The following is a 27,785-nucleotide window of genomic DNA, read 5'->3' on the forward strand; positions in this document are numbered from 1 at the left end:
AAGACATATTTGAGACATATTTGTGTCTCAATGCTAACGCTAATTTTGAGGTATAATAAATATTAAAACAGTGCCACAAACTAAAAATGTTCTACATTTAAAAACAACCTGTTGAAATGAATTACACTTTTAATAGGTTGTTGTTGTTATATTTTACACTTTTATTAAGTTAACATAAGCTTTGAGACAGAGCGAGCTATGATTCTAGTGAAGATGTATGGAGTTTAAAAACACAGCGGAGCACTTCCTGTATCACCGCATGACATCACAAGGTGGAACAGAGCGTTTTCTGCTCGAGAACTTGGCCTAAATAAGCAGGGTTTGTGTGTTAAACGTATGAATGAAACAAAACACAACTCCAGGGCTGTTTGTGACGAGGAAACAACATTATAACATAGATAAGAAAATAGCGTGGGTCCTTTAAGCTATTTTTAGTAATAAATCAGATAAAGCTATACTGTGGAACAAGGCTAAACAATAACATCCCCATGGAGACAAGCCGGTAGCAGACATTCCACCATGAAAGTTACATAGTGCAGCTTTAATATCTTTCGGGGTAATAAACATGTTTGTATTTGTTGACGTAGCGACTCGAGTGACGGGATCATGCGTCTTGTTGTAAACGCTGTCGTCATCGTTTGTTTCTTGCGGCTGAGGAACAAACTGACGCGACCACATTTTTCGCTCAAACTCAGATGTGTGTCACTTTACGGACAGACGCGCCGTGGTTTTTCTGAAGAGTAGGTCTGTGGGCAAGATGACTGGAAAAACAACCCAACTACGGTGGCCCAGAGATACCAAATAAAAACCACCTAATAAACTGCCACACACAGAGAGAGAAGAGAGAGACTGCAGACAGGGAGGGAGAGAAAGTGGAGGGGAGGGGGGAGAAAAAGAAGAGAAGGAGGGAAGCGGTAAATGAGAGAGAGAAAGAGAAGGAGGACGAGGGAGTGAGAGAGAGGGGGAGAGAACAAGCGCGAGAGGAAGAAAAGAAGGAGGCAAGCGGTAAGGGACAGAGAGGGAGAGGGGAAGAGGGAGGGAGGTATAGAGAGTGAAAGGGGTAAAGAGAAAAGGGAGGGGGGACAAAGTGAAAAGAGAGGGCTAGAGAGGAACGGTGGGGGAGAGAGAAAGAAGGTGGGGGAGAGAGGAAGAGAGAGAAAAGGAAGGAGTGGGGGAGAGAGGGTGGGGGAGAAGAGAGAGGATACAGATACAGTCAGGGAGAAAAAAAAGAAGAGAGTAAGAGGGATGGGGTAAGTGGCAGAGAGAGAGGGAGGGGAGGACAAAGTGAAAGGAGAAGGGAAGAGAGAAAGAAGAGAAAGATGGTGAAAAGGGACAGAAAGAAAGAGAAGGAGGGGGAGCGAGGAAGAGGGAGGGAGAGAGCAAAGGAAGGAGATGGGGACAGAGGATGCAGGATGGGAAGAAAAAAGATGAGAGAGTAAGAGGGATGGGGTAAGCGAGAGGAAGAGGTTGGAAGAGCAAAGGAGGGAGTGGGGGAGTGTAGAGAGACAGGGGGAGAAAAAAAGAATAAAAGAGATGGGTGTAAGAGGGGGGAGAGGAAGAGGGAGGGAGGTAGTGAGAAAGTAAACAGAGGGAGAGAACAAGGGAGAAAGAAAGAAGAGAAGGAGACAGGCGGCAAGGGACAGAGAGAAAGAGACGGAGGGGGGAAGGAGGGACTGGGAGAAAGAGAGGCAGGAGGAGGAGAGAGGATGCAGAGACGGGGAGAAAAAAAGAAGAGGGTAATAGGGATGGGGTAAGTGGGAGAGGAGGAGGATAAGAGGAGATTGGGGATGCAGAGGGGGAGAAAGAAGAGAGAATGAAGTATAGAGGGGGGCAGGAAGTGAAAGAGAATGAGGGGGAGAGAGAGGGGAGGATGAGATGGAAGGAGGGAAAAGAGGGGATACAAAGGAGGAGAAAGAAAAGAGAAAGGGTAAAAAGGGGTGGTAAGTAAGGGAGAGAGAGAAAGGAGGGATTGAGAGAGAGAGACGATACAGAGGGGTAGAAAGAAGAGAGTAAGAAAGGTAGAAGAGAGGCAGAAAGTGGGAGAGGAGGGGAGAGAAGGAGGAAAGAGAATGAAGAATAGAAGTGGGTGGTAAATGAGAGAAAGATGTATAGAGAAAAGGAGGGAGTGGGAGACAGACGTGAGGAGATGGAGGAGAGATGCAGAGGGGGAGAGAGAAAAGAGTAAGAAGGATAGAGAGGTGGTGAAGGAGGGGGGAGAGAGGAACAGCGGAGGAGAGAGAGTAGGGACTGGGAGAGGGGGAGGAGATAGAAGGAGGTGACAGAGGGGTAAGAGAGGGAGACGGAGAGATGGTGGGGTGGAGAGAGAAAGGGAGACATAGAGGGGGAGAGAAGAAAGGGGGAGAGAACAAGGAAGATAGTAAGAGTGTGTAGTTGGAGGAGAGGGAGAGAAAGAAACTGAAGGTGGGAAAAAGAGACGTTAAGGTGAATGGGAGGGGGGAAGAGAACCGGTAAGAGAGAAAAAGAAGGAGGGGGAGAGAGAAGAGAGGCAGTAAGTGAAAAGGATAGGGAGTATAACTGAAGGAAAGAGTGAGAGTCAGATAGTATCAAGAGAGCAAAAAAAGATGACAAGACAGAGAATAAGCGAGCGAGGAAAGCGAAACCTAGACAGAGACAAAGACAAAAAGTAAGTGAGCGGGAGGGGAAGTGAGAAAGACGGAGAGAGAGAGCACGACAGTGAGAGAGAGAGAGAGAGAGAGAGAGGAAGTGAGAGGTCAAAATGAAAGTGAAAGAAGTATAAATTGTGAGGTGTTTTTGTATGGGAAATTCTCGTAACATGGGTCGCTCTGTTCGTAAAATGAAACTGTATTTACGTTTGTCTCTCTCGCACTCTCTTTCCCGTTGTCTCTCTCACTATTTCTTTCACCCTTTCTCTATTTCCCTCTCTCTCGCTCTCTTTCTCTCTCTCTTTGTCTGCCTGCCTTTTGCTCTCTCCTCTCTCTCTATCACTTCCTCTCTGTCTCTCGCTCTCTGTGTCTCTCTTTTGCTGTCTCTCTCTGTGTATGCCTGCCTTGTTACCTTTTGCTCTCTCTCTCTCTCTGTCCCTCTCTTTCCTCTCTCTGTCGCTATCTCTCTCTCTCTGTCTCCCTTGTTAACTGTCTCTCTCTGTGTCTCCCTGCCTTGTTAGTTTTTGCCCTCTCTCCCTTTCTGTCTCTCCGTCTCTTTCTCCTTGTATATCTTCCTTATTAACGCTCTCTCTCTCTCCGTCTCTTCGTCGCTCTCCCTCCCTGTGTCTCTCTCTTCCTCTCTCTGTGTCTGCCTGCCTTTTGCCCTCTCCTTCTCTCTCTCTGTCTCTCTCTCTTCCTCTCCATCTCTTTCTCCCTCCATCTCTCTTTCGCTGTTTCTCTCTATGTATGCCTGCTTTGCTCTCTCTTTCTCTCTCTCCCTGTCTGTCTCCCTGTCATTCCTCTCTCTCTCCCCTCTCTTTGTCTGCCTTGTTAACACTCCCCCTCTCTTCCTCTATTTTTCTCTCTCTGTCTGCCTTGTTAACTCTCTCCCTGTCTCTCGCTCTCCCTCCATCGGTCTCTCTGTCAGTCAAACGGACATTTTCTGAGAGAGAAAGAACAGAGAGAGAATAGAGAGAGACAGGGACAGAGTCTTTTATTATCGAGGTTAAATTTATCTTTACTTTTAAACAGTTCTTTTGAGTCTCTGTGCAGCTCTAGTCTTATAATTGTTACTATAGAAAGTGAATTTGTATAAAAATCAAACTGCGATCTTTATTATTCTTTGTGATATATATTTAAAAAGTAGTCTGTTCAAAGTGCACATTATAAACCACTCCAGGAGCAAAGACGTTTGAAAAAGACTGAAGTATGAACTGATACACTAATACACAAATTCCACACATTTCAGAACATGTTTGTAAAGGTTTAAACGACTGGTACAATAAGACGTTTCAATAAAAAACAGGATATTGCTTCTGGGTGGAATTTTTTGTGTTGACCTGTGTATTTATTCCTTTCTACAAACTGCCACTGATGTAAAACTATGGGAAATATTTACCACCAAAGTGATTACAAAAGCATAAATCCGGGCTGTGTGGATCCAGCACACAGACTCTATTTATAAATGGACAAAGCTCATCTGCTAGCCGCCATGTTCCAAATAGGAAGTGATCATGGGCGCACTTCTGGCTCCATCAACTTTGGCTCCAATTCACTTTACATTGAAAAACTGTGGCCCCTCTCTCTGCAACTGCTGTTATCAGACTCGTGATTTTTTAATATTACCCCACTCTACATGATCCTGGTATTTTTATTTCACTATTGAGTCCATAAATCAAGACATGAACATTAGTAACAGACAAATTAGGCGCAGTCTTTCCCCAAGTTCGCTCCCATTAGCGTTAGCAACAGGGTTGACTGACATCTTTGCTAAGCGTCCGCTCCGTGCTAAACCAGCGGTGTGGGGAGGAAGACGCGTTACTTTCTACAGCCTCACTCCAGATTGGCTCTTTGGTTGCTATGATACTCGTGGTTGGAATTCTTTTGTCTGGAGCTGCAGATCTTGACAGTAAATACGTTCTATAGGACTACAGAGCCGTTTTAAAACCTCCAGAGAATCGGTGCAGTGTTGACTTGTCGTTGCACATAAACATTGAACAATTAACACAAACCAACCTACTTTATATTATATTGTAGCGCTGAAACTTTTCTCAAATTCTCTATTGAAAGGAGCGGGATTTCCACTTACCCGGACGTGCTATTACAAAGAAAGCGCAGTTTACTTGCATTTACAGAAAAAGTAGGCGAATTGGAGTAAGGTCAATAACTGCTCTAGCCTCGATGAGCTTCATTTGACTGGAGCTGGTCGCCACTTCTTTACACAGTGTTTGATCCAGCCTCATGTTGTGTTTGTGTGAAACAGGGAGCAGACGATGGCTGTGTGGATCCAGGCCCAGCAGCTGCAGGGTGACGCTCTGCACCAGATGCAGTCTCTCTACGGTCAGCACTTCCCCATCGAGGTGCGGCACTACCTGTCCCAGTGGATCGAGGGACAGCTCTGGTCAGTGCAGTATACAGTATATATACACACACGTACATTAGTAACATTATTTAGTTTTTCTTCACCCAAAATATCTAACAGGACAGCTGTAAATGTGAGAGATTGGGAACTGTAGCTAATGTTCCAAAGAACATCATCTGGTTAATGTTTTATAAATGAAGTCGTTTGGACTGTTCATCCAAACATTCGAATCGAAACGTGTTGATTTCTATAAAACATGGTCCAGATGAATACGTTTGACAGTTTTTCTACCGTGGACCCCTGCTGGACAAATGAGGGATTACATCAAACTATGGAAATGTATCTCAAAGTGTTGATACATTTCCCTGTCGCAGTTTTAGTGTTCACTTAATTTAAAATCCACTGTATGCAAAGTTTTGTCCAGCTTTTGGTTAAAACTATTGTAGCAAAGGTTCATTTTACAGATGTAAATACATCATTGGGGACAAAATGTAAAAGCCATTTTCTCATCAGTGAACATATTGTTTTGTTTATACCATACACTGATCTATGTTCTAATGTTTCCTTATCACAAACAGACCTGGAGTTGTGTTTTTTTGTTTGTGTTTAATTTTGTGTAATATTGGACCTTTATATATGTTTTCCAGGGATGCGGTGGACTTGGAAAACCCTCAGGAGGAGTTTAAGGCCAAGAGGCTGTTGGACGGGCTGATCCAAGAGCTCCAGAACAAAGCCGAGCATCAGGTCGGAGAGGACGGGTTCCTGCTCAAAATCAAACTGGGACACTACGCCAATCAACTCAAGGTAAACCTCACCAAGTTACTCCGACGTCTGTCAGAGGAGGAGAGGAAGAGTAGAGAAGGAGGGAGAGAAGAAAGGCAGAGAGAAACGGGGAGAGTTTTTTTTAATTTTTAACAGACATTTATTTGTGTCTGGCAAAAACATATTGCGTCATGTTTCATCCACACGTCATGCCATTTACAACAAAAAACAAACTAAGTATTTACATGGAGAGAAGAGAGAGGGAAAGAGTGAGAAAGGGAGAGTGGGAGGGAAAGACAGAGAAGGAAGATGGAGGGAGGAAGGAGAGAAGGGAGAAGAAAGAGAAAGGAGAGGGAGAAGATGACAGAGAAAGAGACACAATAACAGTGAAAGATGAAAAGTGATAAGAGAGAAAGTGATAGTGATGGGAGAGAGAAACTCAGTGGTGCAGTGGGTTTGAGCATTCACCTGTTAATCAGCATGTGGCCAGTTTAAACCTCACCCAAAAACATACTTTTACTGTGTCATTTGCAAACCATATTACCAGCATGTGGCTGATTTCAGGAACAGGAAACAGACACAGTGATGATAAATTAGAACCGTTGCTATAGCAAGTAACAATTCAAAACAAAACCGAGAAGCCACTAAAACTGGTTACGTGCATATGACAGGTTTTCATGTGTTTCAGATTTTTATTTAGTTTAATGGGATAGTGCCTGTGGTAAATATTTATCACCCTGACGTCAGCAGCCCATGTTTACAGATAAAACTGTGTATGTGTGGGCCTATAGAGGTCAAAGGGCATGTACGACCTCTCACCTCTGGAGCTGCTCTGGGTCAGGCTCTGAGGCTGAGCTGGTTTAATGCATCTGGAGCATGTGCAGTGCCTCACTCCAGTGTTCAGTGAAACACATACTGTACATGGCCCATCACTATGGATCAGCTGATTGATATGATCACACGAGGCCACAAGGGGCAACGCACACGCACATCACCTACAACAACTGAACACATACACATTACCGACAACAGAACGCACACACACATCACAGACAACCACTGAACATAACTTAGGCAACAAACCTAAACTGCTCTTTGAAAAAATAATCCCATTATTTGTCCAAGATGAAGTCCAAATGAAAGCGTAGTGTGTCCTTTTCTTTCAAACTCTGCTTGAGTGACTAGCACTGGCTTAGTGTATTTTACTTTTGACAAACAAACAATGTAGCGCCAATTGGTGGCCTGTGCACTGATGACAGGACAGACAAAACAACTAAATTGGGATTTAATTTATGTAATAAAATCATTAGTTGAGTCATTAGTCAGAACAGTTAAAGTTGTATTGAACAGTCAAACAGAATACCGCAACATGTCATCAACACGGAAATCTCCATCCAAAATGCACAGGCTGATACATTTATGTGGCAGTTTAAACCGCATTTAACAAAACAAAGGCGTGGGTATCTATTTGTAGTAGTCAAATCATAACTATTATGTAATTAAGATACCTTTGGTCTTGTTTAAACATGGTTGCTAGGTAACAGTTGTGGAATAATCTTTAGGTATGTCATGAGTTTAACAGCTTTATAGATTATTTTTTTAAGTATGTTTTAGTGAAGTGAGTAGTCCAAGAGGTTGCACATTTAGAATAAGTAAAAATTATGAACTTTTTAAAATATTTTTTGTATTAAATGTGTATATATATATATATTTAATATATATATACACTATATTTAAGTTTTAATTTTAAAATAATAAAGAATTATTAGCTTCTATAGATTTTTACATTTTTATTTATTTATTTATTTATTTTTTTGTAAAGTTTTAATGAAATGACTTGTCTAACCTGTTGCGAACTTTAAACCAAGCTATAATAGGGCTACTCAAATAAAAATACTTACTCAATGTTACAATTGAAATATTTGTTAATATCATTCATTATTCAGGACCCATCCCTGTTGCTAGCTCTGTGGTGATGATCGCAGATGAGTGAAGCCTCTCCCTCTGTGTTTCCTAGAAAGAGTGACAGTGTTTGTGAAAAGTCTCAGAACAGGTTTTGTGTGACGGTAAACTGCACAATCCTTTGTCTCCCTCAGCGCCACTATTTATGATCCCATCTCCACGCCCTGCACACTGGACCCAGCACAGCCTCATACAGAAGCCGGGTTTATTACCTGTGTACTCAGAAGAATGGACAAGGGACAAGGATAACATGTTTAATTTAGATGAATAAATATAGAACAAATAAGATAAAAGCTCTGACGCTCTATCATCATCATAATCATCAATATAACATGTTTGTCGATGGATAGATTTTTTTTCAGTGCCAAAAGGACTTCAGTGTTTTTAACATAATTAATAAAGAAACAATCGAAACAAAGAAAATAATCGAAAGGACCAATATTATGCAGTATTTGTCTTGGCCTTTAAACGTTGCTTTTGCTTTGGCATGTCATGTTTTAGAACTTTAGTTTAGTTTATTAGTTTATTTGAAGGGACAGTGTGCAAAAAAACATTAATAGATGCTTTGCACCAGATTATAGCCGAAGCTAGTTTCCGTCTGTAGTCCCAAGTCTTTCTTCAGGCAGTAGACCTTGTGTTCCTGCCGCACTCCACACACCTACTTCTGACACCACAGGGAATTAATACTGTAAAAACAAACAGCAGTCAGGGCTAGCAACTTTTTTTCTGGCACGCTAACACAAGCACGTGATTGTAATAAATGCTATTTTATGTCACAAATACTTAGGAGTTTGGCAATGATTTATGGACTTAAAAACAGCACAGGAGACCTCCGGACTTTAACCTGTGACGTAACAATCCTGGGAAATTTGAAACAAGTGTTTTCTGAGTGCTCAGTGGGAGGAGATCTTGTAAACAGGATAAATAAAACAGGCATGAATGAAGCAAAATACAACTCCATGTATGTTTTTGATGAGGGACAATGTTCTAACATTAAAAAAACTCACAAGTCTCATGGTTGCACAAGATGTGCCCTTTAAGGGATTAAGGGACGTCTGTTTATGTGTTTCATTTTATTGTATTTGTGTGAGTTGCCAGTGCCACATAAACCTTAAAGATTGTTAGTCAAAACATAACGCTGGAAAGTTATGTTCTCATTCTAAATATTTTACATACTTGGATTAACCCTTTTTGCCATTTAAAAGTGCACTATGTAACTTTTCTGGTTGTCTTAATTGAGATGTATTGCTTTGCTTGGGATGTTCCACAGTACAGCATTTAAACTTAAGCCACTGGAACAAGCGGGTGACTCCACCAGGCTTAGTTACAGGCCAGATCTGTGGAGAGGTGAGCCCAGTTAGAATGCATGTAACTCAAGGTGTTTGTTTTAGCAATAAACACACTGTGAATAAATGCAACAAAGAAATGTTTGATGCCTATACATAAATCTCCCTGGAGACAAGCAGGTGTTACACTCCCCATCAGAGAAGTTACACAGTACATTGCCGGCCCTAGCTTTTTTGGCGTCGTAGGCAAAATTTCTGATGGCGGACCCCCTGACCCCACCCGCAGTCATTAAACGTTAAAAAATTGAGTACTTTTGTGAAGACTTTTGTAGCATTAGAGTGGGGCTGAATAAAACAAATAATATTGATCTTGTAGGTGGTAATCTTAAAAGCCTGGGAGGTCTGGATTCACCTCGGGAAATTATTGATCAGAACAGAAGCAATTTCTTTTAATCTGGGGTAGATTAGAGGAAACAATACATTCTTACAGTAGTTAATTTCGTTGTATTTGTTATTATAGTGACATTTGTGGCACAGTTGGGGTTAATCTGATTTGTAGCCTCCACATTCTGCGTCCTTATCGTACATCAGCCAGCAGAGGGCTCCACCACTATGAGCTTCACACTGGTCTATGGAAAGAGCTTCATATTTTAGCCCAAACCCTAAAATGTTTGTTAAGACTCCTCCTTTCATGTTTTATGTTTCTTCCGTAAGAATTCAACACAAACGTCTGGCGAGAATAGCATCGCGGCCCTTTCATCGTTGTGCGTCCTTAGCCCGTATCTCTTGCGCAGGCGGACTCTGCTGGACCCCGTAAAGCAGCGGTTACATGAACTGAATCACCTGCGTTATTGTTGTCCGTTAAGAGGTTTCACTATTACTTTACTTCCCATGGCCTGTGTATGTTGGTAATTAAGCTTTATATAAAGCCCAGGCTGCTCTCCACATGTGCTCCATTAGCACACTGCGTTTCCTGGACTTGGAAATTGGAGCGAGCCATGTTCACAGACGCGCTGCTCTTCAGACCTAACGGGATCTAACTGGGCACATCGCCGGCTTCGCTTTCTGGGCACGTTTTGACCGCTGCCCCCCTCCACCCTACCTTCCCACGCCAATGGTCCGCCGATGGTCCACCGATGGTCCATATACTGTGTAAGGGCTGAGGCCATGATGAGGTTGATGAAGTGGCAGTTATCAGTTTAAAAAAAAATTTATTTCTGTAACCGTTCTGTAGAAGAATAGATCTTTTTATATCTAACTTGTGAAATAAAACTAAATTTGCAGTGCAAATCAACGTTAAAGATGCATCATTTTGCACCTAGTTGGCTCCTTGAAGATACGTTTATTGCCATACTGTGGAACATTATGTATCACAAGCAGGACATGCCACCAGGAGAAGCAACGGGTCAGATCTGTGGAGAGGTGACCCCACTCACAATAAGATTACCTTTTTTCAAGCAGTAGAACATCTGCCATTGAGTAAAACCAAGATGAATACATTAATGCCACACTGTGAACATTCAAGGCAATGTGTCACCATGGAGACAACCTGGTAGGGGAATCCTGCTTCAGAAAGGTTACATACTGCACGTTGAAGTTGAACAAGCACAGCATTCGGATTATGAGAAGTTTTAATGATAGTATTCTGATCGAAGTTAATATTTTAAACACCAGAAGAATTAAGAAAAATACTGAAATACGACCTGACAAACTAATACAAGAATTACACTTGACAACATCCAGATTCAAACTACAAGGTTAGCAGTTTTTATGCAGAATAAGACTGGATATTTTGTTGCTTGTGGAGGAAATGATGGTACTTTAAAAAAAAAAATCGCAGCCTTTGCCGTTTGCCAGTTGCATTCATTCAAACTGCCATTTTGATTCAGTTGTGATTAATCTCGCAGCCCTCAGCTCCCCACAGACCCGCTCTGTAAACGCTTTTTCAAATATCTGGGACCCATTTTTCACTCACCTTGAAGAAACACATTTGATTAGAGCTGTATTCATGCCTCAGTGACTCAGAATGTCCGAGTTTACCTGACAAATATCTCAGTCTATGGACCCAACAAACAGCTCAGAGACAGTGTGAAGAAGTGCACTGAGGGAGACGCCACCCGTAGTGTTCGACTCATATCTTATCTCATATCTTTAATCACGGACAAAATAGCGACAACATAGCTACTCAAACAATAAGTGAGCATGGGTGCGCTTTCAGGTCCATCAACTCTGGCTCCGATTCACTTCACATTGAAAAACTGTTGTCCCTGTCTCTGTATTTGCTGCTGTCAGACTCGTCATTTTGGTCTTAAAATGTTCGTATTAACCCGCTCTACACGATCCTGGTGTTTTTATTTCGCTATTGTGTCCGTAACTCAAGCTGTAACTGCCACATTTGAGCTTTGATGTGTTTTCATGTGAATTATATTATTTTGATGTAATTTTGCAAAGTGTCACTAGAGGGCGACGTAGCTCAGTGTACGCAGATAAATTTAAGTTTAAAGATATATTTAAGAAGAAATAAGACACCCAAGTTAATCCCTCTTGGTATACAGCCAACGAGGTTAGCTTTTGTCTGTTTTATTTTCAAGAAGTAATTGTCGAATGTCTTAATTATTGTTTTATCTGTGTGTTTCTTTAGTTTTCACGTGTTTATTTATATTCACGTGCAAGATGTTGATGGATACATTTGTCAGGAGAGGAAACCGCTTGTGTCTGCAGTACCCTGAGGAATTACACAAGTTATAAAGATTAATAACAGACAAATCGGGCATCTTCTTTCTCCGACGTCGCTCCTGTTAGCGTTAGCAACAGGTTTGATTGACAGCGTTGCTAAGCGTCCGCTCCCTGTGACCGAGAAGGGGCTTTACATTAAACAGTCTGGCTCCGAATTGGCTCGCGGTCAGAAATCCGGCTCCAAGTTCGCCCCTATGACCGCTAGCCTCGATGAGCTTCATTTGACTGGAGCTGAACGTGTTTGTGTACACCGGTGTGTGAATGGGTGACATATTTTGAATAAATGCATGTCCCTCTCTTGTATGAACTCTTGTTAGAGGTGCATGTTTTTTCATAGATTTTTGTCTTTCTTTCAGAGCACATACGATCGATGTCCTCTGGAGCTGGTGCGCTGCATAAAACACATTCTGTACACGGAGCAGAGGCTGGTGCGAGAGGCCACCAACGTGAGTCCAGCTACACTCACATTTCACATGTATTTAATGAAGTCAGGGGAATATTGGCTCGTTTTTATTGCGCTGCTGCTGATATCACACTGCTTTGTTTTGTCTGTTTGCTCTGTGGAATGGCGGTATCATGTAATGGAAAATTTGATTGACTGCCACATTAGTATGCAAATTCACATCCGTAAAGGAAAGTGCTGGTTGTCTCGGCTCGATGTGAGATAAACTAAGTGCTTATTTCTAAATCAGGGAATAAATGGAAAAAGGGGGATGAAATGCAATATAAGGAATAATAACAGGATTTGTCACAGTTTAGGACTAAATTATTTTGAAGAAAAAAGAAAATTATGTATTTTTTTTACGAAGTGTGCATATTTTTTTTTTCATCGTTCAAATACTGTCTGAAATTAACTACTCAATCAAAACAAGAAAAAAAAAAAGTCAAAAAATTTCGGAACATTCAAAACACAAAGTTCTACATTAGAGTGTTAGTATGTTTTATAGGAACATGCCCTGAATTACATTTGTAATCTTGAAGCTTTTGAGTAAATTAGCCCAAAACCCAACATTTTAACCAAGTCCCATCTATATGTCTAAATCAGGGCTAATCCTGGACTTAGTTAAGATAAAGCCTTTAATTAAGATGAGACAAAACCTTCATTTGTCCCAAAAACTGTGGCCCCTCTCTCTGTAGCTGCTGCTGTCAGACTTGTCATTGTGGTCTTAAAATGTTTGTATTAACCCGCTCTACATGATCCTGGTGTTGTTATTTTGCTATCGTGTCTGTAAATCAAGATATGAACATTAGCAACAGGTTTGATTGACAGCTTTGCTAAGCACCTGCTCCCTGCTAAACCAACAGTGCGAGCGGGAAGGAACTTTACCTTCAACATTCTCGCTCCGGATTGGCTCTTTTGTTGCTATGATACTCCCAGTCAGATTTCGTAATGCGGAACTCGGCTCTAAATCCGCCCCATAACCGCTTTAGCCTCGATGAGCTTCATTTGAATGGAGCCGAACGCCGTGGGGAACACTCACGTATTCAGTTATTTATATAGTCAATGGATGCAACAAGAACATGCAATCAAGATAAATTATACTAAAATATTTAAAAATGGACATAAAAGCTGACACAACACTGAGCTAGCAGAGCAAAGTGAAGCTGCACAATAATTGCTGACATAAGGTGAATGGAAATAGATATAATTATATGATTACTCCTCAGGTTTCTAGCATGTTTTCTGTGCTCTGAATAGGCCCTCTGCGTTCTCGTTCATGTATTATTCAACTGTAAACCCACATAATGAACAACAGCTCTGCTACATAATGGGAGTAAATGATATAACAACAAAATAATGGTGCAATTTTGATTTAATGCACATGCTATACTCACACTGGCCTCACAATACGTAAACGCAGCCAGAGATTGAAAGCTGAATTTTTTTGATAGTGTAGAAAAATGCAGATATTTTGACTTTACACAAATCCAGAGAAGCGTGAGAGAGCTGTCATCTCCTGCAAGGAATTGATTTGCACTCACATGGCTTCACGGTTGCCCAGTTACGACACGTAGGTAGGGTCAAAAAGTAAGAATTTGAAAATATAATGATTTTGTGAAGTGTAGCCGTCCAAATGATTCTGAATTCATGTATTCAAAACTATTCAGTGTTGGCGATATTTGTGTTTTGGTTTACATCTAGTTACACAGACGTAGAAGACGTGAAGGACTGTAACACAACCAAATATACAGAGTGTCCATAAAGATATTTAATCAGACTTTTTCTATTGTACTCAGTGGTTTCCAAAGTTTTACCTCATTTAATCCACCTCTATATGGGCTCCATTAGTCACATGAAGCACATCAACTGGACTGGACTCTCTCCATGTTCGCTGTAGCAGAGCCTCATCAGTGGTTTCAATCACATCTGTATCTTTTGTTTTAGTTCAGTAATGTCCCGTATCTTTGTTCCAGACACGACATCTTTAACACAGCCCCAAAGAACCATGACACACACTGTGACTTCTCTTGAGGAGGAGCTGTTTGTAAGAGGTTCATTCAAAAAGAAATAATAAATATGTCTTGTCAGTTGCCTTTGTAATTACATTTTTTAATTTTAAACCAACTTTATGGACACTCTGACAAAACAAACAAAATAATGTAATCTTCATATCACTTCATCAAGATCAAAACATTATGTAAACTGGGAGTTAAATTTGGTCTTAAAATCCAGTTTAAAAATTGTAAAATAGCTTAATTTGACATGTTGTATTACTATTATTATTATTAATAATAATAATAATATTAATAATATTAATAATAATTTAATGGAATAAAATACAGCTTCAAATTGTGTTGATACGTTTGCTTTCACTCTTTTAAAATTAAAGCTTCACTGTGTAACGTTTCTGGTGGTGTCTGCCACCTGCTTTTCAGATGTGCCTGGAAACTCCAACATTGTTTAACTTCATCTTCATGGAGACAAGCAAATGGCACCACCAAATCAGATCTGTAGAAAGGCGACCTGAATCACATTTATCTGAATTTTTCAGTGTGTGAAAAAAAAGCAACTAAAGCAAAGTAAAAGCAACTATTTCCATGTAGACATTTACTAACCTTATATTATGTTCTTTTTTGATCTGTGTTATAATGTTGTTTCCTCATCACAAACAGACCTGGAGTTGTGTTTTGTTTCATTCACACATGTTTAACTCACAAACCCTGTATATTTAGGCTGAGTTCTTCTCTCAAACAGAAAACACTCTGTTCCACCTTGTGATGTCATGTGGTAATACAGGAAGTGCTCCACTGTGTTTTTAAACTCCGCACACCTTCACTAGAATCATTTGGTTATTTCAGCACTGGAATTGCCAATCTCTCCTGAACAAAAGGTAAAAGGAGCTGTTAACTTGAAAACTATCACTTCATGACATCACAAGGTGGAACAGAGCATTTTGAGCTATGGAGATGTAAACAGACTAATAATGCAGGATTAATCAAACATGTGTCAATGTCCATTTTGAGTAACATAGGACCTTTAATGTTATCAATGATTAGCCCCCAAATGTTGTTTTTGGGTTTGTTTTTTTTCCTTTCCTTAGCCACAGAGTCAAGCCTATTGTACATGGTTGCACTGTAAAAGTTACACAGTGCACCTTTAAGGACTCTATAACAGACTGCTGTTGAACCAGAGCAGCATGACTCCTGCAGTGAAGTGATTTCCTGTTTCTATTACTGGATTTTATATTTGAAGTGATTAAATTCCCCCATTTTCGTGTAAACCCTGAACGCACCATGCTGCTGCTGCTTTAACTGACCAGGCATCTGCAGCGCTCTGATAACAAGTTCATTTCCTCTTGTCTCCTGACTCAGTGAGATTCAAGACAAAAAGTCAGAGAGATATTTATTCCATTGATGACTTTAGCAGCTACAATTCAACCAATATATTTCACATTTATAACAACAAATATAAGTTTGAATTAGTATTTGACCAGATCTTCACATGTTAAAGGTGCAATATGTGTTTTCCTTTCATTCTGCAGTTTGTATGTGAATGTATTTATCTTCATAGAGACAGGCAGGTGAAGTTTATTGCCAGATCTGTGGAGAGGCGAGCATACTCACTGTAACAATGCATGTTTTTCCAGTTTTTTAGTTTTTTTTTAATAATGAAAACACATGTAATTGAATAAATGGAAGACAGACAAGCAAGATGTTCAAGTCCAATGCTCCTAATGATACTGTGTCAATACAATAACCTCCCTAAACCAATGGTTGCATAGTGCACCTTTAAACCCTTGCCTTTATATAAATAATTGCTTTACATGCCAGGGCGCTCTCATTCATACGCCTGTGTACTTTGACATTAACAGCATTGTTTTTTCCAAGGACACAACGAAAGCCTGCTCTGACTTGGAGTTGGATTTGAACTGCTGACCTTGGTGAATGAATGTGAAAGTGACATTGAAACTCCATTTGATTTGTGTTTGTCAGAGTTACATTACAACATGCGTGAAATCTTTTTTACACCGTAGCATCCGGCAACTGTGTCGCAGAAATAGGGTTGTAAATCCTCAGGAATTTTCAAAGTAGGAACATTTTCATGAGAATTATTGAGAAATTATGGGAATTAATGGGAATAAACAAGGAATTAACACTGCTGAAGCTTGCGTTTTTAGTAGAAGTGATGCACAGAAGCATAAAAATCTGTTCACAGCCTCAAAAAAGTTGTCTGTGTTCCCTCAGTCGTCCAGGTCTGATCCATGGGAAAAGAAATATTCAAATTTGTCAACTGGACTTCTTCTACAACTATTTGTCCAGTTGACAGATTTGAATGTTTCTTTTACCTCAAAAATGTTGTCACCACCAAGGCTGACCACTAAAGGTACACTCACAACATTTGGTCCTGACCTTTGGAGGTTGGTTTGGTCCAAAGTCAAAGTTTGGAGGCTCCATGGACTGGTTCTGGTTCTTTGGTTTGTGAAAAAGTGGCGGTCTCAGACAATCCAGGAAGTGACACACATTTGCCCGTCTGTGTGTGAGTGAACCTGAGAAAGATGGAGCCCAAACGTGAGGAGAAAAGGCAGGGTCGAGTCTACCGTGCTTTTAAACTACACTAAAGCCATGTATTGTGCTGCTTTGACACAGCAGAGAATTGTCGACCACTTGGTTTCAAATTTACAAAGTTCAGCTTCCAGGCAAAATAACTGCAAACCACAAAATACAGCTTTCTGCTTGTTTGAGTTCACGATGAGCCTTGCTTGGCCTAAAATCATCAAAGGCCACCCACAATCAACATCTGTTAAGTTATTCTCCTTCCCAGAGCTACCAAAACTGAGAAAATGCCCTCTGCACACGTACACAGTAGCAATGTAGAGTAAACTGCGGTGTTAGAGAAACCAAAACGACTGATTTGCCAAACATGCTTAAATGAAAAGATGCCAAACACATGCAAGATAAAAGACAGCACTTGTTCACTTATACTGGCGGACATCTTTTTAGCAATCGATAAACTGCTTTAAATCCAATCACAGTGAGTATCCGAAAAGTATGCATCCTTATAATCCACTTGTATCGGCACATTTACTCGTACCAAACCGCGTCAACGCTAAACCAATGAAATGTTCGGGAAATCTTTACACCGCCTAACGCTGCTTCTGATTGGTCTTTTTTTCTGTTGATTTGTATTTTAGCAAATCACCGTCAAACCCAAAGCCTGTTCTTACTTCTGTTTACCTTTCAAAACAAAGAAAAAAACTTTGCAGCTCACCTGTGCTCGACATGCACGAAGCGCGCCACTGTTGTCATGACGACAGGAGAGACAGCGTCAGGGAAAGTTCGGATTTGAGGGAAGTAGTGGGAAAGCAAAAGACAAGGGAACAAACGGAAATAAGTAAGTTATTGGTACCTTGGTGCGGACTTTTAGATGTAAATCAGCTCTATGCCTTGATGAGGAAAAAGTGCGTTCTCCACACAGGACATGTTTAGTTGTTCAAATAAGTAAAGTGATATTTGGCAAGAAATCAGCAAAAATAGTGTTTTATAAGCCTTTTGACCATATCTTATTTTTGAAAATTCCCAAATGTTCATAAATGTTCCACTCTGTTGCAGCCCTGCTCACGTTTCTTCTCTAAACATAATTTAAAATCCTGCATTTTGCACTGATTGTTCTGCCCCAATCTATTGTCCTTGAAAAACACTTTCTTTCTCACCCAGCCTTCACTCTGTCTTTCATTATCGTTCTTGTGCCGCAGTCAGCCTCTCCTTTGGGTGCCATGATGGACAGCATGTCACAGAAATACCAACAGATCAACCAGGCCTTTGAGGAGCTGCGAATGTTCACCCAGGATACAGAAAATGACCTGCGCAAACTGCAACACAACCAGGAGTACTTCATAATCCAGTACCAGGAGAGCCTACGCATACAAGGTGAGAGGTAGTACCATGAGAGCCTGCGCAGACAGGCTGAGGGGTAGTACCATGAGAGCCTGCGCAGACAGGCTGAGGGGTAGTACCATGAGAGCCTGCACAGACAGGCTGAGGGGTAGTACCAGGAGAGTCTACACAGACAGGCAGAACTACTGCCTATTCATGAGCTTCAGCTTCCTCTTTACTGGCAACTTTTAAAGACTTTTGCCCATTGAAAAGATATTACATTTGTTTTGATTTGTAAATTGCTGTGGCAAAGGTCCTAATAGTGGATAGGCCTGCAATCTGTAATGGTTGGTGCTAAACTGTACGCTCCGGAGGGACCAATCTGCTGATTCGTCTTAATCAGCAGGATTTTTTTTGGTCACTTAAATTGTTTGGGTAATTAAAAGCACCACCACAGTACTGTTTGGAGGTGGCACATCAACTGCATGAGTTCATGGAAATAGAAAGTTAAAACCAAGAATTTTGTAGCCAAAGGACCATTTCCATGGGGGCAAACAGGAGGAGGTTTGCGGAGTCACGCATATTTTCTATAAAAACAATTCATAGAAAATGAAAACAAAAACATGCTCTTAATTTAGTCACTGAAAAATCTAAATAAGTATAAAAAGTATGAAAATAAAACTGTTTAGACCTGTTCATAACAACAGAAGTTTACACATTACTTTGTAAATGTCATTACTTCCCTCTCTAGTCGACAATCAGCACTAACCATATTCAATGGAGACGGGGGCAGTTAGAATAATTTTTGAATGCTTTCATTCCCTGATCTGGCATCTGATCCGTTCTGGCACCTTTTCAATTTAATTCATTTAACTCTTTTATGTTTTTCCAGTTTTTTGTGTTCTGTTTGCTGTAGTCACACATATTGCTAATCTTAAATGTATTCATATCAAAGTGTGACAGTTTCAGACAGTTTCTAAGAAATGGAAACAAAAACAATCACACTTGAGGTTTATTAAGGCAGGGCAGGTTTATTTGTACAGCACAGTCCATGCACTGTTGGTGCTATACAAACAAAGACATTGAAGTATTTCTCAGCGAAACTGTTAATATTCCAAGAATACATTTCATCGAACAAATCTCAAAAATTTAATTTGTTCTAAGTACACTTACAATAGCAACTTCAGCATTTGTGCCATGTATCTGGGCATGCTCACTTTGAAAAAAAAACTGCCAAATCAGGTAATGACAAATGTTACTCATCGCTCTTACATCTTTCTTACCTCTATTATTTTGTCTCTGCAGCCCAACTGTCCAGTCTGGCCACACTGCCCCCTGCTGACCGTCAGCTGCGGGAGCCGGGCCTGCTCAGTAAACGTGCCACTGTGGATGCGTGGCTCACCAGAGAGGCCAACACACTACAGAAATACAGACTGGTATGGACTGGAGGAATAGTTGTAGTAGTTGTGTTAGTTATAGTACAAGCTGTAGTCATCAAAGATGTGTACAGAATGTATCAAATCCATATTCTTCTTTTTTTTTATTTGCCATTTTCAGATACAAAAATCATGATGATGTCATACTTCCAGACCTCAGGGCAAGGGCCAGTTTTTTGATTATACTGAATTTCCATTACAATTATCAAAAAGTTTAATTTTGAAGCTGATCATTATTCCATTATTGAGTAGACCCTGGAACTTACAATATTACAACAAAAATCTGCATTTTAACAATATTCATTTTAACTGACCCCCATCTGTATTGTAATAATGTGATATTTTGTGTTTACTTCAGAGTTGACACCTTTTGTTGGTTTTGTGATTATTAATGTTGCTGTGAATGTGACTGCCTTTGTATGTGACACTTGGTTGCTATGCCGACACGCTGTTGTGAAGGTTTTTTTTGTCTGTTACTGGTCAGTCAGGAGAATGGCTCTGCTCAGTTGAAACTGCTGTTGTTTTACTCTTGTTTAGGCTTAGGTTATGGCCTACAGCTCTTGTTGTTTATTTTCTGAACCCAAGAAGAACTTGAGCGCATTTCCTGACATAATAACTCTACATTGGTGCTAGAAGTAATGAGCCAAACCTTGGTAACATTTGAGTTAAGCTAACCTCGACTCTGCTGAGAGATTTTAACTTCACTCCACATGGTGAAATGGTCCCTTCTTGTGACATTAAAACCCCAAGGTATAGTAAAAGCCAAAAGGAAAATCTGTCAACTTTGGCTTTTACTATGGATCAGACTTGGTGACTGAAGGATTACACAGACAACCCCAAGGTACGACGGAAAGGCTGATTGGGGAACTTTTTGTGCCCAGTTTGAACTGTTGGCCCAGGCTGCAACAAGGTCCATGGAAGAGTCTAGTCTGCTCCTCTTGAGTCCTGAAGACAGACGTCACCTCAGAGCTATAGTTAGGGCTTTGAAGAGAAGGTTCGGGAAGACCATTGAAGACCTGGTTCATCACACCTATGCCCACCCTGTTGCCATCTTCACCTGCGTGTACAGATACTCTTGGCTCACCCTCGACCATTCCAAGAAGCACTGGACCTGTCTACAGAGGGAGAGCTTCTGAGCATGTACAGGTGAATATGACAAGTGTTCCAGATGCCAAGTTGGCCGAGACCTCCGAGCTGAGCAAGGTTATTCAGCTGGTACGTGCCGTCACATTGGAGAAGGAACCAAGACCCAGGCCACATCAACTGATCATTGCAGAGGTCCGACGTGCTTGGAAATACAGCAGCTACAGTATAGTAGCGTCCTACTACGAGCTGTGATGGGTGAGACTACAGTGACTCTGTTGGTAGGGATTGACTCAGTTTGCTGTGTAGTGTGGATCGCAGATTTGGAGGACTTTTTACTTGGACCTATATATATCCTGCCGCCCCTGGATTACTGACATCAAACCAGACACCTTCCAAGTTTTCCGGACAACCACACCATTCAAATGTACAAACAACTGCCAAAAACTACTTACCCAGTGCGTTCAAACCACACTGCACTACTTGAGCCGGTTATTTCCCCAGAGACACAAAGAGGGAGCTTCAAACCTTGACCAGGGAAGAGCACTGGAAATGCTGAGAAAGATCTGGGGTAGGAACTGTGACTGACTGCATGAAACGGAGCAGCTTTGGCAGTTGTTGTTGGAGTTTCAAAACAGCTTTTCTATGTCTGAAGATGAGATAAGATTACATGTTAACAGTTAATACCCTATAGATGTTAAATACCCCCTCTTTAAGATACGATTTTCTGGTGAAATCTTTATAAATGCCATAATTATGTAGAAGTATGTTTTGGCGAGTATGTTTTATCATTTGTTATTGTCTCTATAGGACCTGGCAGAGAAGCACCAGAAGACCCTGCAGCTGTTGAGGAAGCAGCAGACCGTGATCCTGGACGATGAGCTGATCCAGTGGAAGAGACGGCAACAGCTGGCCGGCAACGGGGGTCCTCCAGAGGGGGGTCTGGACATCCTACAGTCCTGGTACGTCCCCCAGCACCACATCCTCTACCTCTGCTTCCTCTGCCCATGAGCGAGGGTCACGTCATCCCCCCAACATTACACCCATAGACTGTATATATAGACGGACATGGCTAATAGGAGCTGAGCATGGGCGTGAAGTGATTCTTTGGAGCTGTGGTTCCAATTCACTTCTATTGAAAAATCCTCACCTCGCTCTGTGCAACTGCTGCTGTCATTCTAATCAAAAAATGTTCGTTGTGACCCATTTCACATGATCCTGGCGTTTTAAACTGGTCTGATTGACAGCGATACTAAGCACCTGACCTCTGCCAAGCCAGCGATGTGGGCAGGAAGTGATGTTATCTTCAACACTCTTGCTCTGATTTGGTCACTGGTTGCAGATTGGTCTCGACTGGCTCTGAACGCTGTGGGTCACACTCCCTTAGTCCACTTTATACAGTCTATGATCACACCCCTCCTCTCCCATCGGCGGGGCAGAGGGTCATGTTCTGGACCAGACTCACCGCTGGAGACTAGGTGTATGGGGGAGGTTATTGGCTTTCTCTGGGTGAAAGAGACATATTGATACTTTTCAGGGGCATCACAATAGGGGGGCCGTTCTACAGTTGCCATGGTGACTCTATGAAATCGCAGCTGCGTACATATCAAGATAGTCTGATGGTCTCTCATTTTCACTCGCCTGTGCTGTGAGCCTTGTTTATCAGCACAGACGCACTCCAACTACATCAGTTCCAGCAGTGCCTCCAGTTAGCTTGGCCAACGCATGATGAAAAACAGCATGTGAAGCTTTATTTTGAGCAGGATTATCTTCAGTGTGTAAAAATGGGCTAAGATTTCAAATCAGTTTTATAGAATGAAGTATTAGTCCTTGAGTTAGAGTTGTCAGAGTTGTGTAATGTATGGGATGTTTTATAATCCCATAACATCATGTACTTGGGGAAAATTACCATCGCACAACTTCATGGCTAGACGCAGAATACACACTTCAGTACTTTACGATTAGTCTAGTCACCAGTGAATCTCTCTGGTTTCAAATGGGTGTGATTGACAGGTGGACAGGCCAATCAGGGGCACGCATGGTCTGTCTATATTGGAAAAAATTACCAAAAAAATATCACAGGGCGCTGAAAAACATGGCGGATTTTACCCAGTTAATCTGAGATGAGAGAAATGTGATTTTATTTGTAAATCACAGTTGACCAATGAGCTCCTTGGTTTCACGTGTCACTGAAAGAAAACAAATCTGATTGGACGAGGACGTTTGACTGGGCTTGAAGCGTGGGGACCAGACTCATATCAATCTGTATCATTCTGAATTCGCTAGGCAGAATAATGGTGGCTCTCCGATATTTTGTTGAAGAAATCATAACCCACTGGTATAAATGTAACTTGTCAAAATGGCTGGCTATGATCAGGGTATAGCAGAAGTAGTTGTAGTTGTACATTTGATATTTTTATTTACTTCAGAGTGATTTTTGGGCTGTTTAATGCCTGCTCCTCATGTCCAAGTGTTCCTCTATACTCCATTTTTAGTCCATTTTCTTGCTAATTTTTGAACACACCTTACGTTAAATTCTTAATTTTGTATTTCGGCATGAATGTCCCATTAAATGTATTTCCAGGTGTGAGAAGTTGGCGGAGACTATTTGGCAGAACAGGCAGCAGATCCGGAGAGCAGAGCACCTCCGACAGCAGCTGCCCATCCCCGGCCCCATCGAAGACCTGCTCAACGAACTTAACAGCACCATCACAGACATCATCTCTACACTGGTCACCAGGTCTGTACAAGAGGGTTCATCTGGGACAACTGGTTTATTGAGGAGCAGTTTACAGTACTGCATTATAGCTATTACTAGGCTGCAGAATATCTTTTTAGCTTCGTTATTGTGAGCGGGCTTGCATCTCCACAAACCTGACTCTAATTGGCCTGGATGAGGGCCTCCTCCTTGTTTCCGTTGAAAATGTTTTTCCTTTGGCTATAATATTCCACAGTATGGGATTCATGGGATGGTTTTCATGAAGTTATGCAGGTCACATCCTCCAGAAAGGTGAATGGCATTGCTTTAATAAATCAAGTGTGACATGAGATTAGCCTTTTCTTTATCATGTTTATTTCAAAAGAGAGAATGCTAATTGTTCAGTGTTGTTGCAGAATTTTATTGAGAGATTTAATCATGTGTAATAAAAGAGCCACATTATGTCACCAGAGGGAGCTGTTCCCAAATGTGTCTTGAGCCAAAATTACAACAAAATAAGACAAATTTAAGCACATAATCCTGGCTCATGTAGTTTCCCACTTTTAATCTGTGCAATTGATACTTTGGAGTGGCATCATGCGAGAGGTGTTGAGCATGTATGTCTATGGCGTAATGTTCAGCAGTTACCGAGGTGGTACAATGCACACATTAGCAACAGTCTGATGAGTTTTTACATCCATCTCTAAAGTCTGAAAACTCAAAGACAAAATACGAAATCGATTTAAACAACACATTTTCTGGAGCTTGTCATCAATACGAGCATTCACTGTTATGTTTAATAACAATTTCAACAAAAACCATGAGAGCTACTAACTGAAAAACTGTTGGCTAATGCGAGCTACCTTGGAATTGAAATGTTATATGAGAGAGATTTGTTTAACACTCAAAAATCAGCTCACCTTTTGCACTTTCATCTTCTTCACTTGTTTATGGCCAGTTTGTGTTAAAACAAAGCTCAAATTAAAGTCTAATCGAGTAACAAAGCTTCAGACAGAGCTGTGCCTCCAGTTAGTACCACCACATAGGGAATATTGACAACATCTATCTGTTCTACGACATATCACCCACATATAGGCGCACAGCAGTCGACCTGTCCCTTTGTACTTCACTTTTCTCATATGAAGGACATGGGGAGTGACAACAATAGTCTTTGATGACCACCAGACACAGTAAGGACCTCCATTATTTCACAGGAGAAAAGGCAGTTTGCTCTTTTAGCGTCATCTCTGCCAAGTTTGAGTTCAGGTCTGCTACTAACAGGACTGAACCAGGACTGAACCAGGACTAAACCAGGACTAAACCAGGACTCAACCAGGACTCAACCAGGACTCAACCAGGACTAAACCAGGACTCAACCAGGACTCAACCAGGACTCAACCAGGACTCAACCAGGACTCAACCAGGACTCAACCAGGACTAAACCAGGACTAAACCAGGGCTAAACCAGGACTCAACCAGGACTCAACCAGGACTAAATCATCACAAAGCTAGGACTCAACCAGGACTCAACCAGGACTAAACCAGGACTAAACCAGGACTAAACCAGGACTAAACCAGGACTAAACCAGGGCTAAACCAGGACTAAACCAGGACTCAACCAGGACTAAATCATTACAAAGCTAGGACTAAACCAGGACTAAACCAGGACTAAACCAGGATTGATCCAGGACTAAATCATGACGAACTAGAACTAAACCAGGACTAAACCAGGACTAAACCAGGTCTTAACCAGGTCTTAACCAGGTCTTAACCAGGTCTTAACCAAGTCTAAACCAAGTCTAAACCAGGTCTAAATAACAACTAAGCCGGGACTAAGCCGGGACTAAGCCGGGACTAAGCCGGGACTAAGCCGGGACTAAGCCGGGACTAAGCCGGGACTAAGCCGGGACTAAGCCGGGACTAAGCCGGGACTGAACCAGACCCAGATCTAAACTGGGACTGAACTGGGACTAAACTGGGACTAAACTGGGACTAAACTGGGACTAAACTGGGACTAAACTGGGACTAAACTGGGACTAAACTGGGACTAAACTGGGACTAAACTGGGACTAAACCGGGACTAAACTGGGACTAAACCAAGTCAAACGTGAGAGAGACGAAACTAGGTTTAGGCCTGGTTTAGTCCTGGGTTAGAGTTCAGGTCTAACCCAGGACTAATTTTATTTATATAGCACATTTAAAGTACAACATAAGCTGCCCAAAGTGCTTCACACAGAGTCAACAAAAACAGATACATAAAATATGCCATTAGAAAAGGTCCCTGTAAATTTGACTCAGATGGGGCTTAAGTGAATAGTTTGAGTAGTTTGGGAACATTCATCAGTTACAAAAGTGTTTTCAGCGCCTTTAAAGTGGCAAAGCGCTTCATAAAAATCTGACCATTTACCAACAGAATCTTTTTTGCTTTGAGACGGACAATTTATTAATGAGGTTAACTGACCGTGACATGCTGCTAGCTCAGTGATGTCTAGTGACAAGTGTGGCTCACAGCTATTATCCAAAACATGCAAAACTTGCTGCAAATTGTTTGCCTAAAAGAAAACACTCAGATCCATTTGCAAAAGCAGATGAGTTCCATTTGAAGACAAAAAACCTCAAATGGTTACAATTTACTGTTTCTTGAGCAGTTTTTCAAAAGCTAAAAGTGTTTCTTGACCAGATCCCGTCTGTTACTATAGAGTATAGTGTAGAAGATGGTATCAGAACGAAAACAAACACATTTTCAAAGAGATTTACTTTTATGAATGATGACTAGGCCTGTGACAAAGATGACTTATCGACTTATCATTCAACACAAGAATGATCCAACAGTCATTTTTGAGAGGCAGTATTTATCATGAGTACAGGACTAAACCAGGACTAAACCAGGACTAAACCAGGACTAAACCAGGACTAAACCAGGACTAAACCAGGACTAAACCAGGACTAAACCAGGACTAAACCAGGACTAAACCAGGACTAAACCAGGACTAAACCAGGACTAAGCCCTTGACCTGATATTCACTTGCATGTTCAAACCTTACCTGCTTTCTAAGAACTGGACACATAATATAATGATGTCACTGCCACGGCCTCCTCTGATTGGCTGAGTGCGGTGAAGCTGTCCACATGTGTTTGCACTACGTTTTCTCTCAGTTACCTAGTTTGTGTTTCGCTTCAGGGCTTTAAGCACCTTGTACCACATGATCTAAAGCAGGACCAGATCAATGTATTACCAGGCCTCAACCAGGATTAAAACCAGCCTAAAAGTAAAATAGAGGACTAACCTAGAACTAATACATAATGTAAATATGGCAGAATCGCTTAGTGTCAGGTGAAAAACAAAAGGATGAAATCATAATGATTATTATTCACAGATTCTCCAAACCAGATGGAATCCAGGCATAAACCAGATCGAAACTAGGTCTAAACCCAATTTAAACCAGGTCAAAACCAGGTCAAAACCAGGTATAAACCAGGTCAAAACCAGGTTTAAACCAGGTATAAACCAGGTCTTAACCAGGTCTTAACCAGGTTGAAACCAGGTCGAGACCAAGTTGAAACCAAGTCAAAACCAGGTCAAAAAACAGGACTAAAACCAGTCTAAAAGTACAAAAGAACCAGGACTAATCTAGAACTAAAAAGTATGGTGAATTTTAACCATGGTTAGAGTTATTATTCAAATCAGTTACAATGAATTGGATAAAAATACAGATAATTAATCAAATACAAAACACTGCCTTTATGTTCATTTCTGTTATGACCCTGTTGTGGAAAAAGACAAAGCATTTATTTCTTGCAAGAAATTTGTCCAACATAACAACAAACAGCATCTCTCCTGAAGTCTGACCCCGAACGAAGCAAGTCATCGAGTTTATATAGTCTGAGATGACCAGAGGGTATATATTTCAAAGTGAGAATGGGACACTTCCACTGAGGTGTGGTCAGATGGGCTCCCGGTGGTAATCATGAGACCTCAGGCTGTTACATGTGCAGCTAAAACAAGACAGGGTGTGATGGGCTTCAGAGATCTGAAAGTCACTGTTTGGGCTGATTGCTCAAATACATTTTATATATATATAAGTGTCAAGCTAAAAACAAAAGGATGAAATCATTATTATTCACACATGCTCTAAACCAGGTCTAATTCAGGACTAAACCAGCTCTAGACCTGGGCTAAACCATACTATACTAGATCGATTCTAAACCAGTAGTCCCTGAGCTTCTGTCTGTCCAGGTAAACGAAGACTAAACCAGGTGTAACCCAGGACTAAACTAGAACAAAACCAGATCTGATCCAGATCTAATACAGTTCTAAACCAGTAGACCCTGAAACGCTATGGTCCATGTCCTTTGTCCTTTTTGTGGAGCCTGGAGCGCAGCTTAATCATTCTAAACGGTCAGGATTGAGGGAGGGAGAGAGGGAGAGAGGAGCGAGAGGAGAGAGGGGGGTAGCAGTTGGGTGGTAGTGACAGAGTACAGAGTACTTTTAGGCTCTTCTGTTAATATAAAACATGAGTG

General features: G+C 41.2%; 1 protein-coding gene across 1 annotated transcript in view; it reads left to right on the forward strand.

The window, feature by feature from the left end:
* The window catches only part of stat5a (signal transducer and activator of transcription 5a), a 135,845-nt gene that overhangs the window by 77,843 nt on the left and 30,217 nt on the right, over positions 1–27,785 (forward strand). The window contains exons 3-9 of the mRNA XM_033970393.2: positions 4,888–5,025; positions 5,634–5,790; positions 12,089–12,178; positions 17,927–18,101; positions 19,353–19,483; positions 21,377–21,528; positions 23,151–23,306. Of these exons, the coding sequence (XP_033826284.1) occupies positions 4,898–5,025; positions 5,634–5,790; positions 12,089–12,178; positions 17,927–18,101; positions 19,353–19,483; positions 21,377–21,528; positions 23,151–23,306 (989 nt within the window). The 5' untranslated portion in view covers positions 4,888–4,897. The remainder of the gene's footprint in view (positions 1–4,887; positions 5,026–5,633; positions 5,791–12,088; positions 12,179–17,926; positions 18,102–19,352; positions 19,484–21,376; positions 21,529–23,150; positions 23,307–27,785) is intronic.

This window comes from Periophthalmus magnuspinnatus, chromosome 8 (genome assembly GCF_009829125.3).
Source record: "Periophthalmus magnuspinnatus isolate fPerMag1 chromosome 8, fPerMag1.2.pri, whole genome shotgun sequence".
Lineage (NCBI taxonomy): Eukaryota > Metazoa > Chordata > Actinopteri > Gobiiformes > Gobiidae > Periophthalmus > Periophthalmus magnuspinnatus.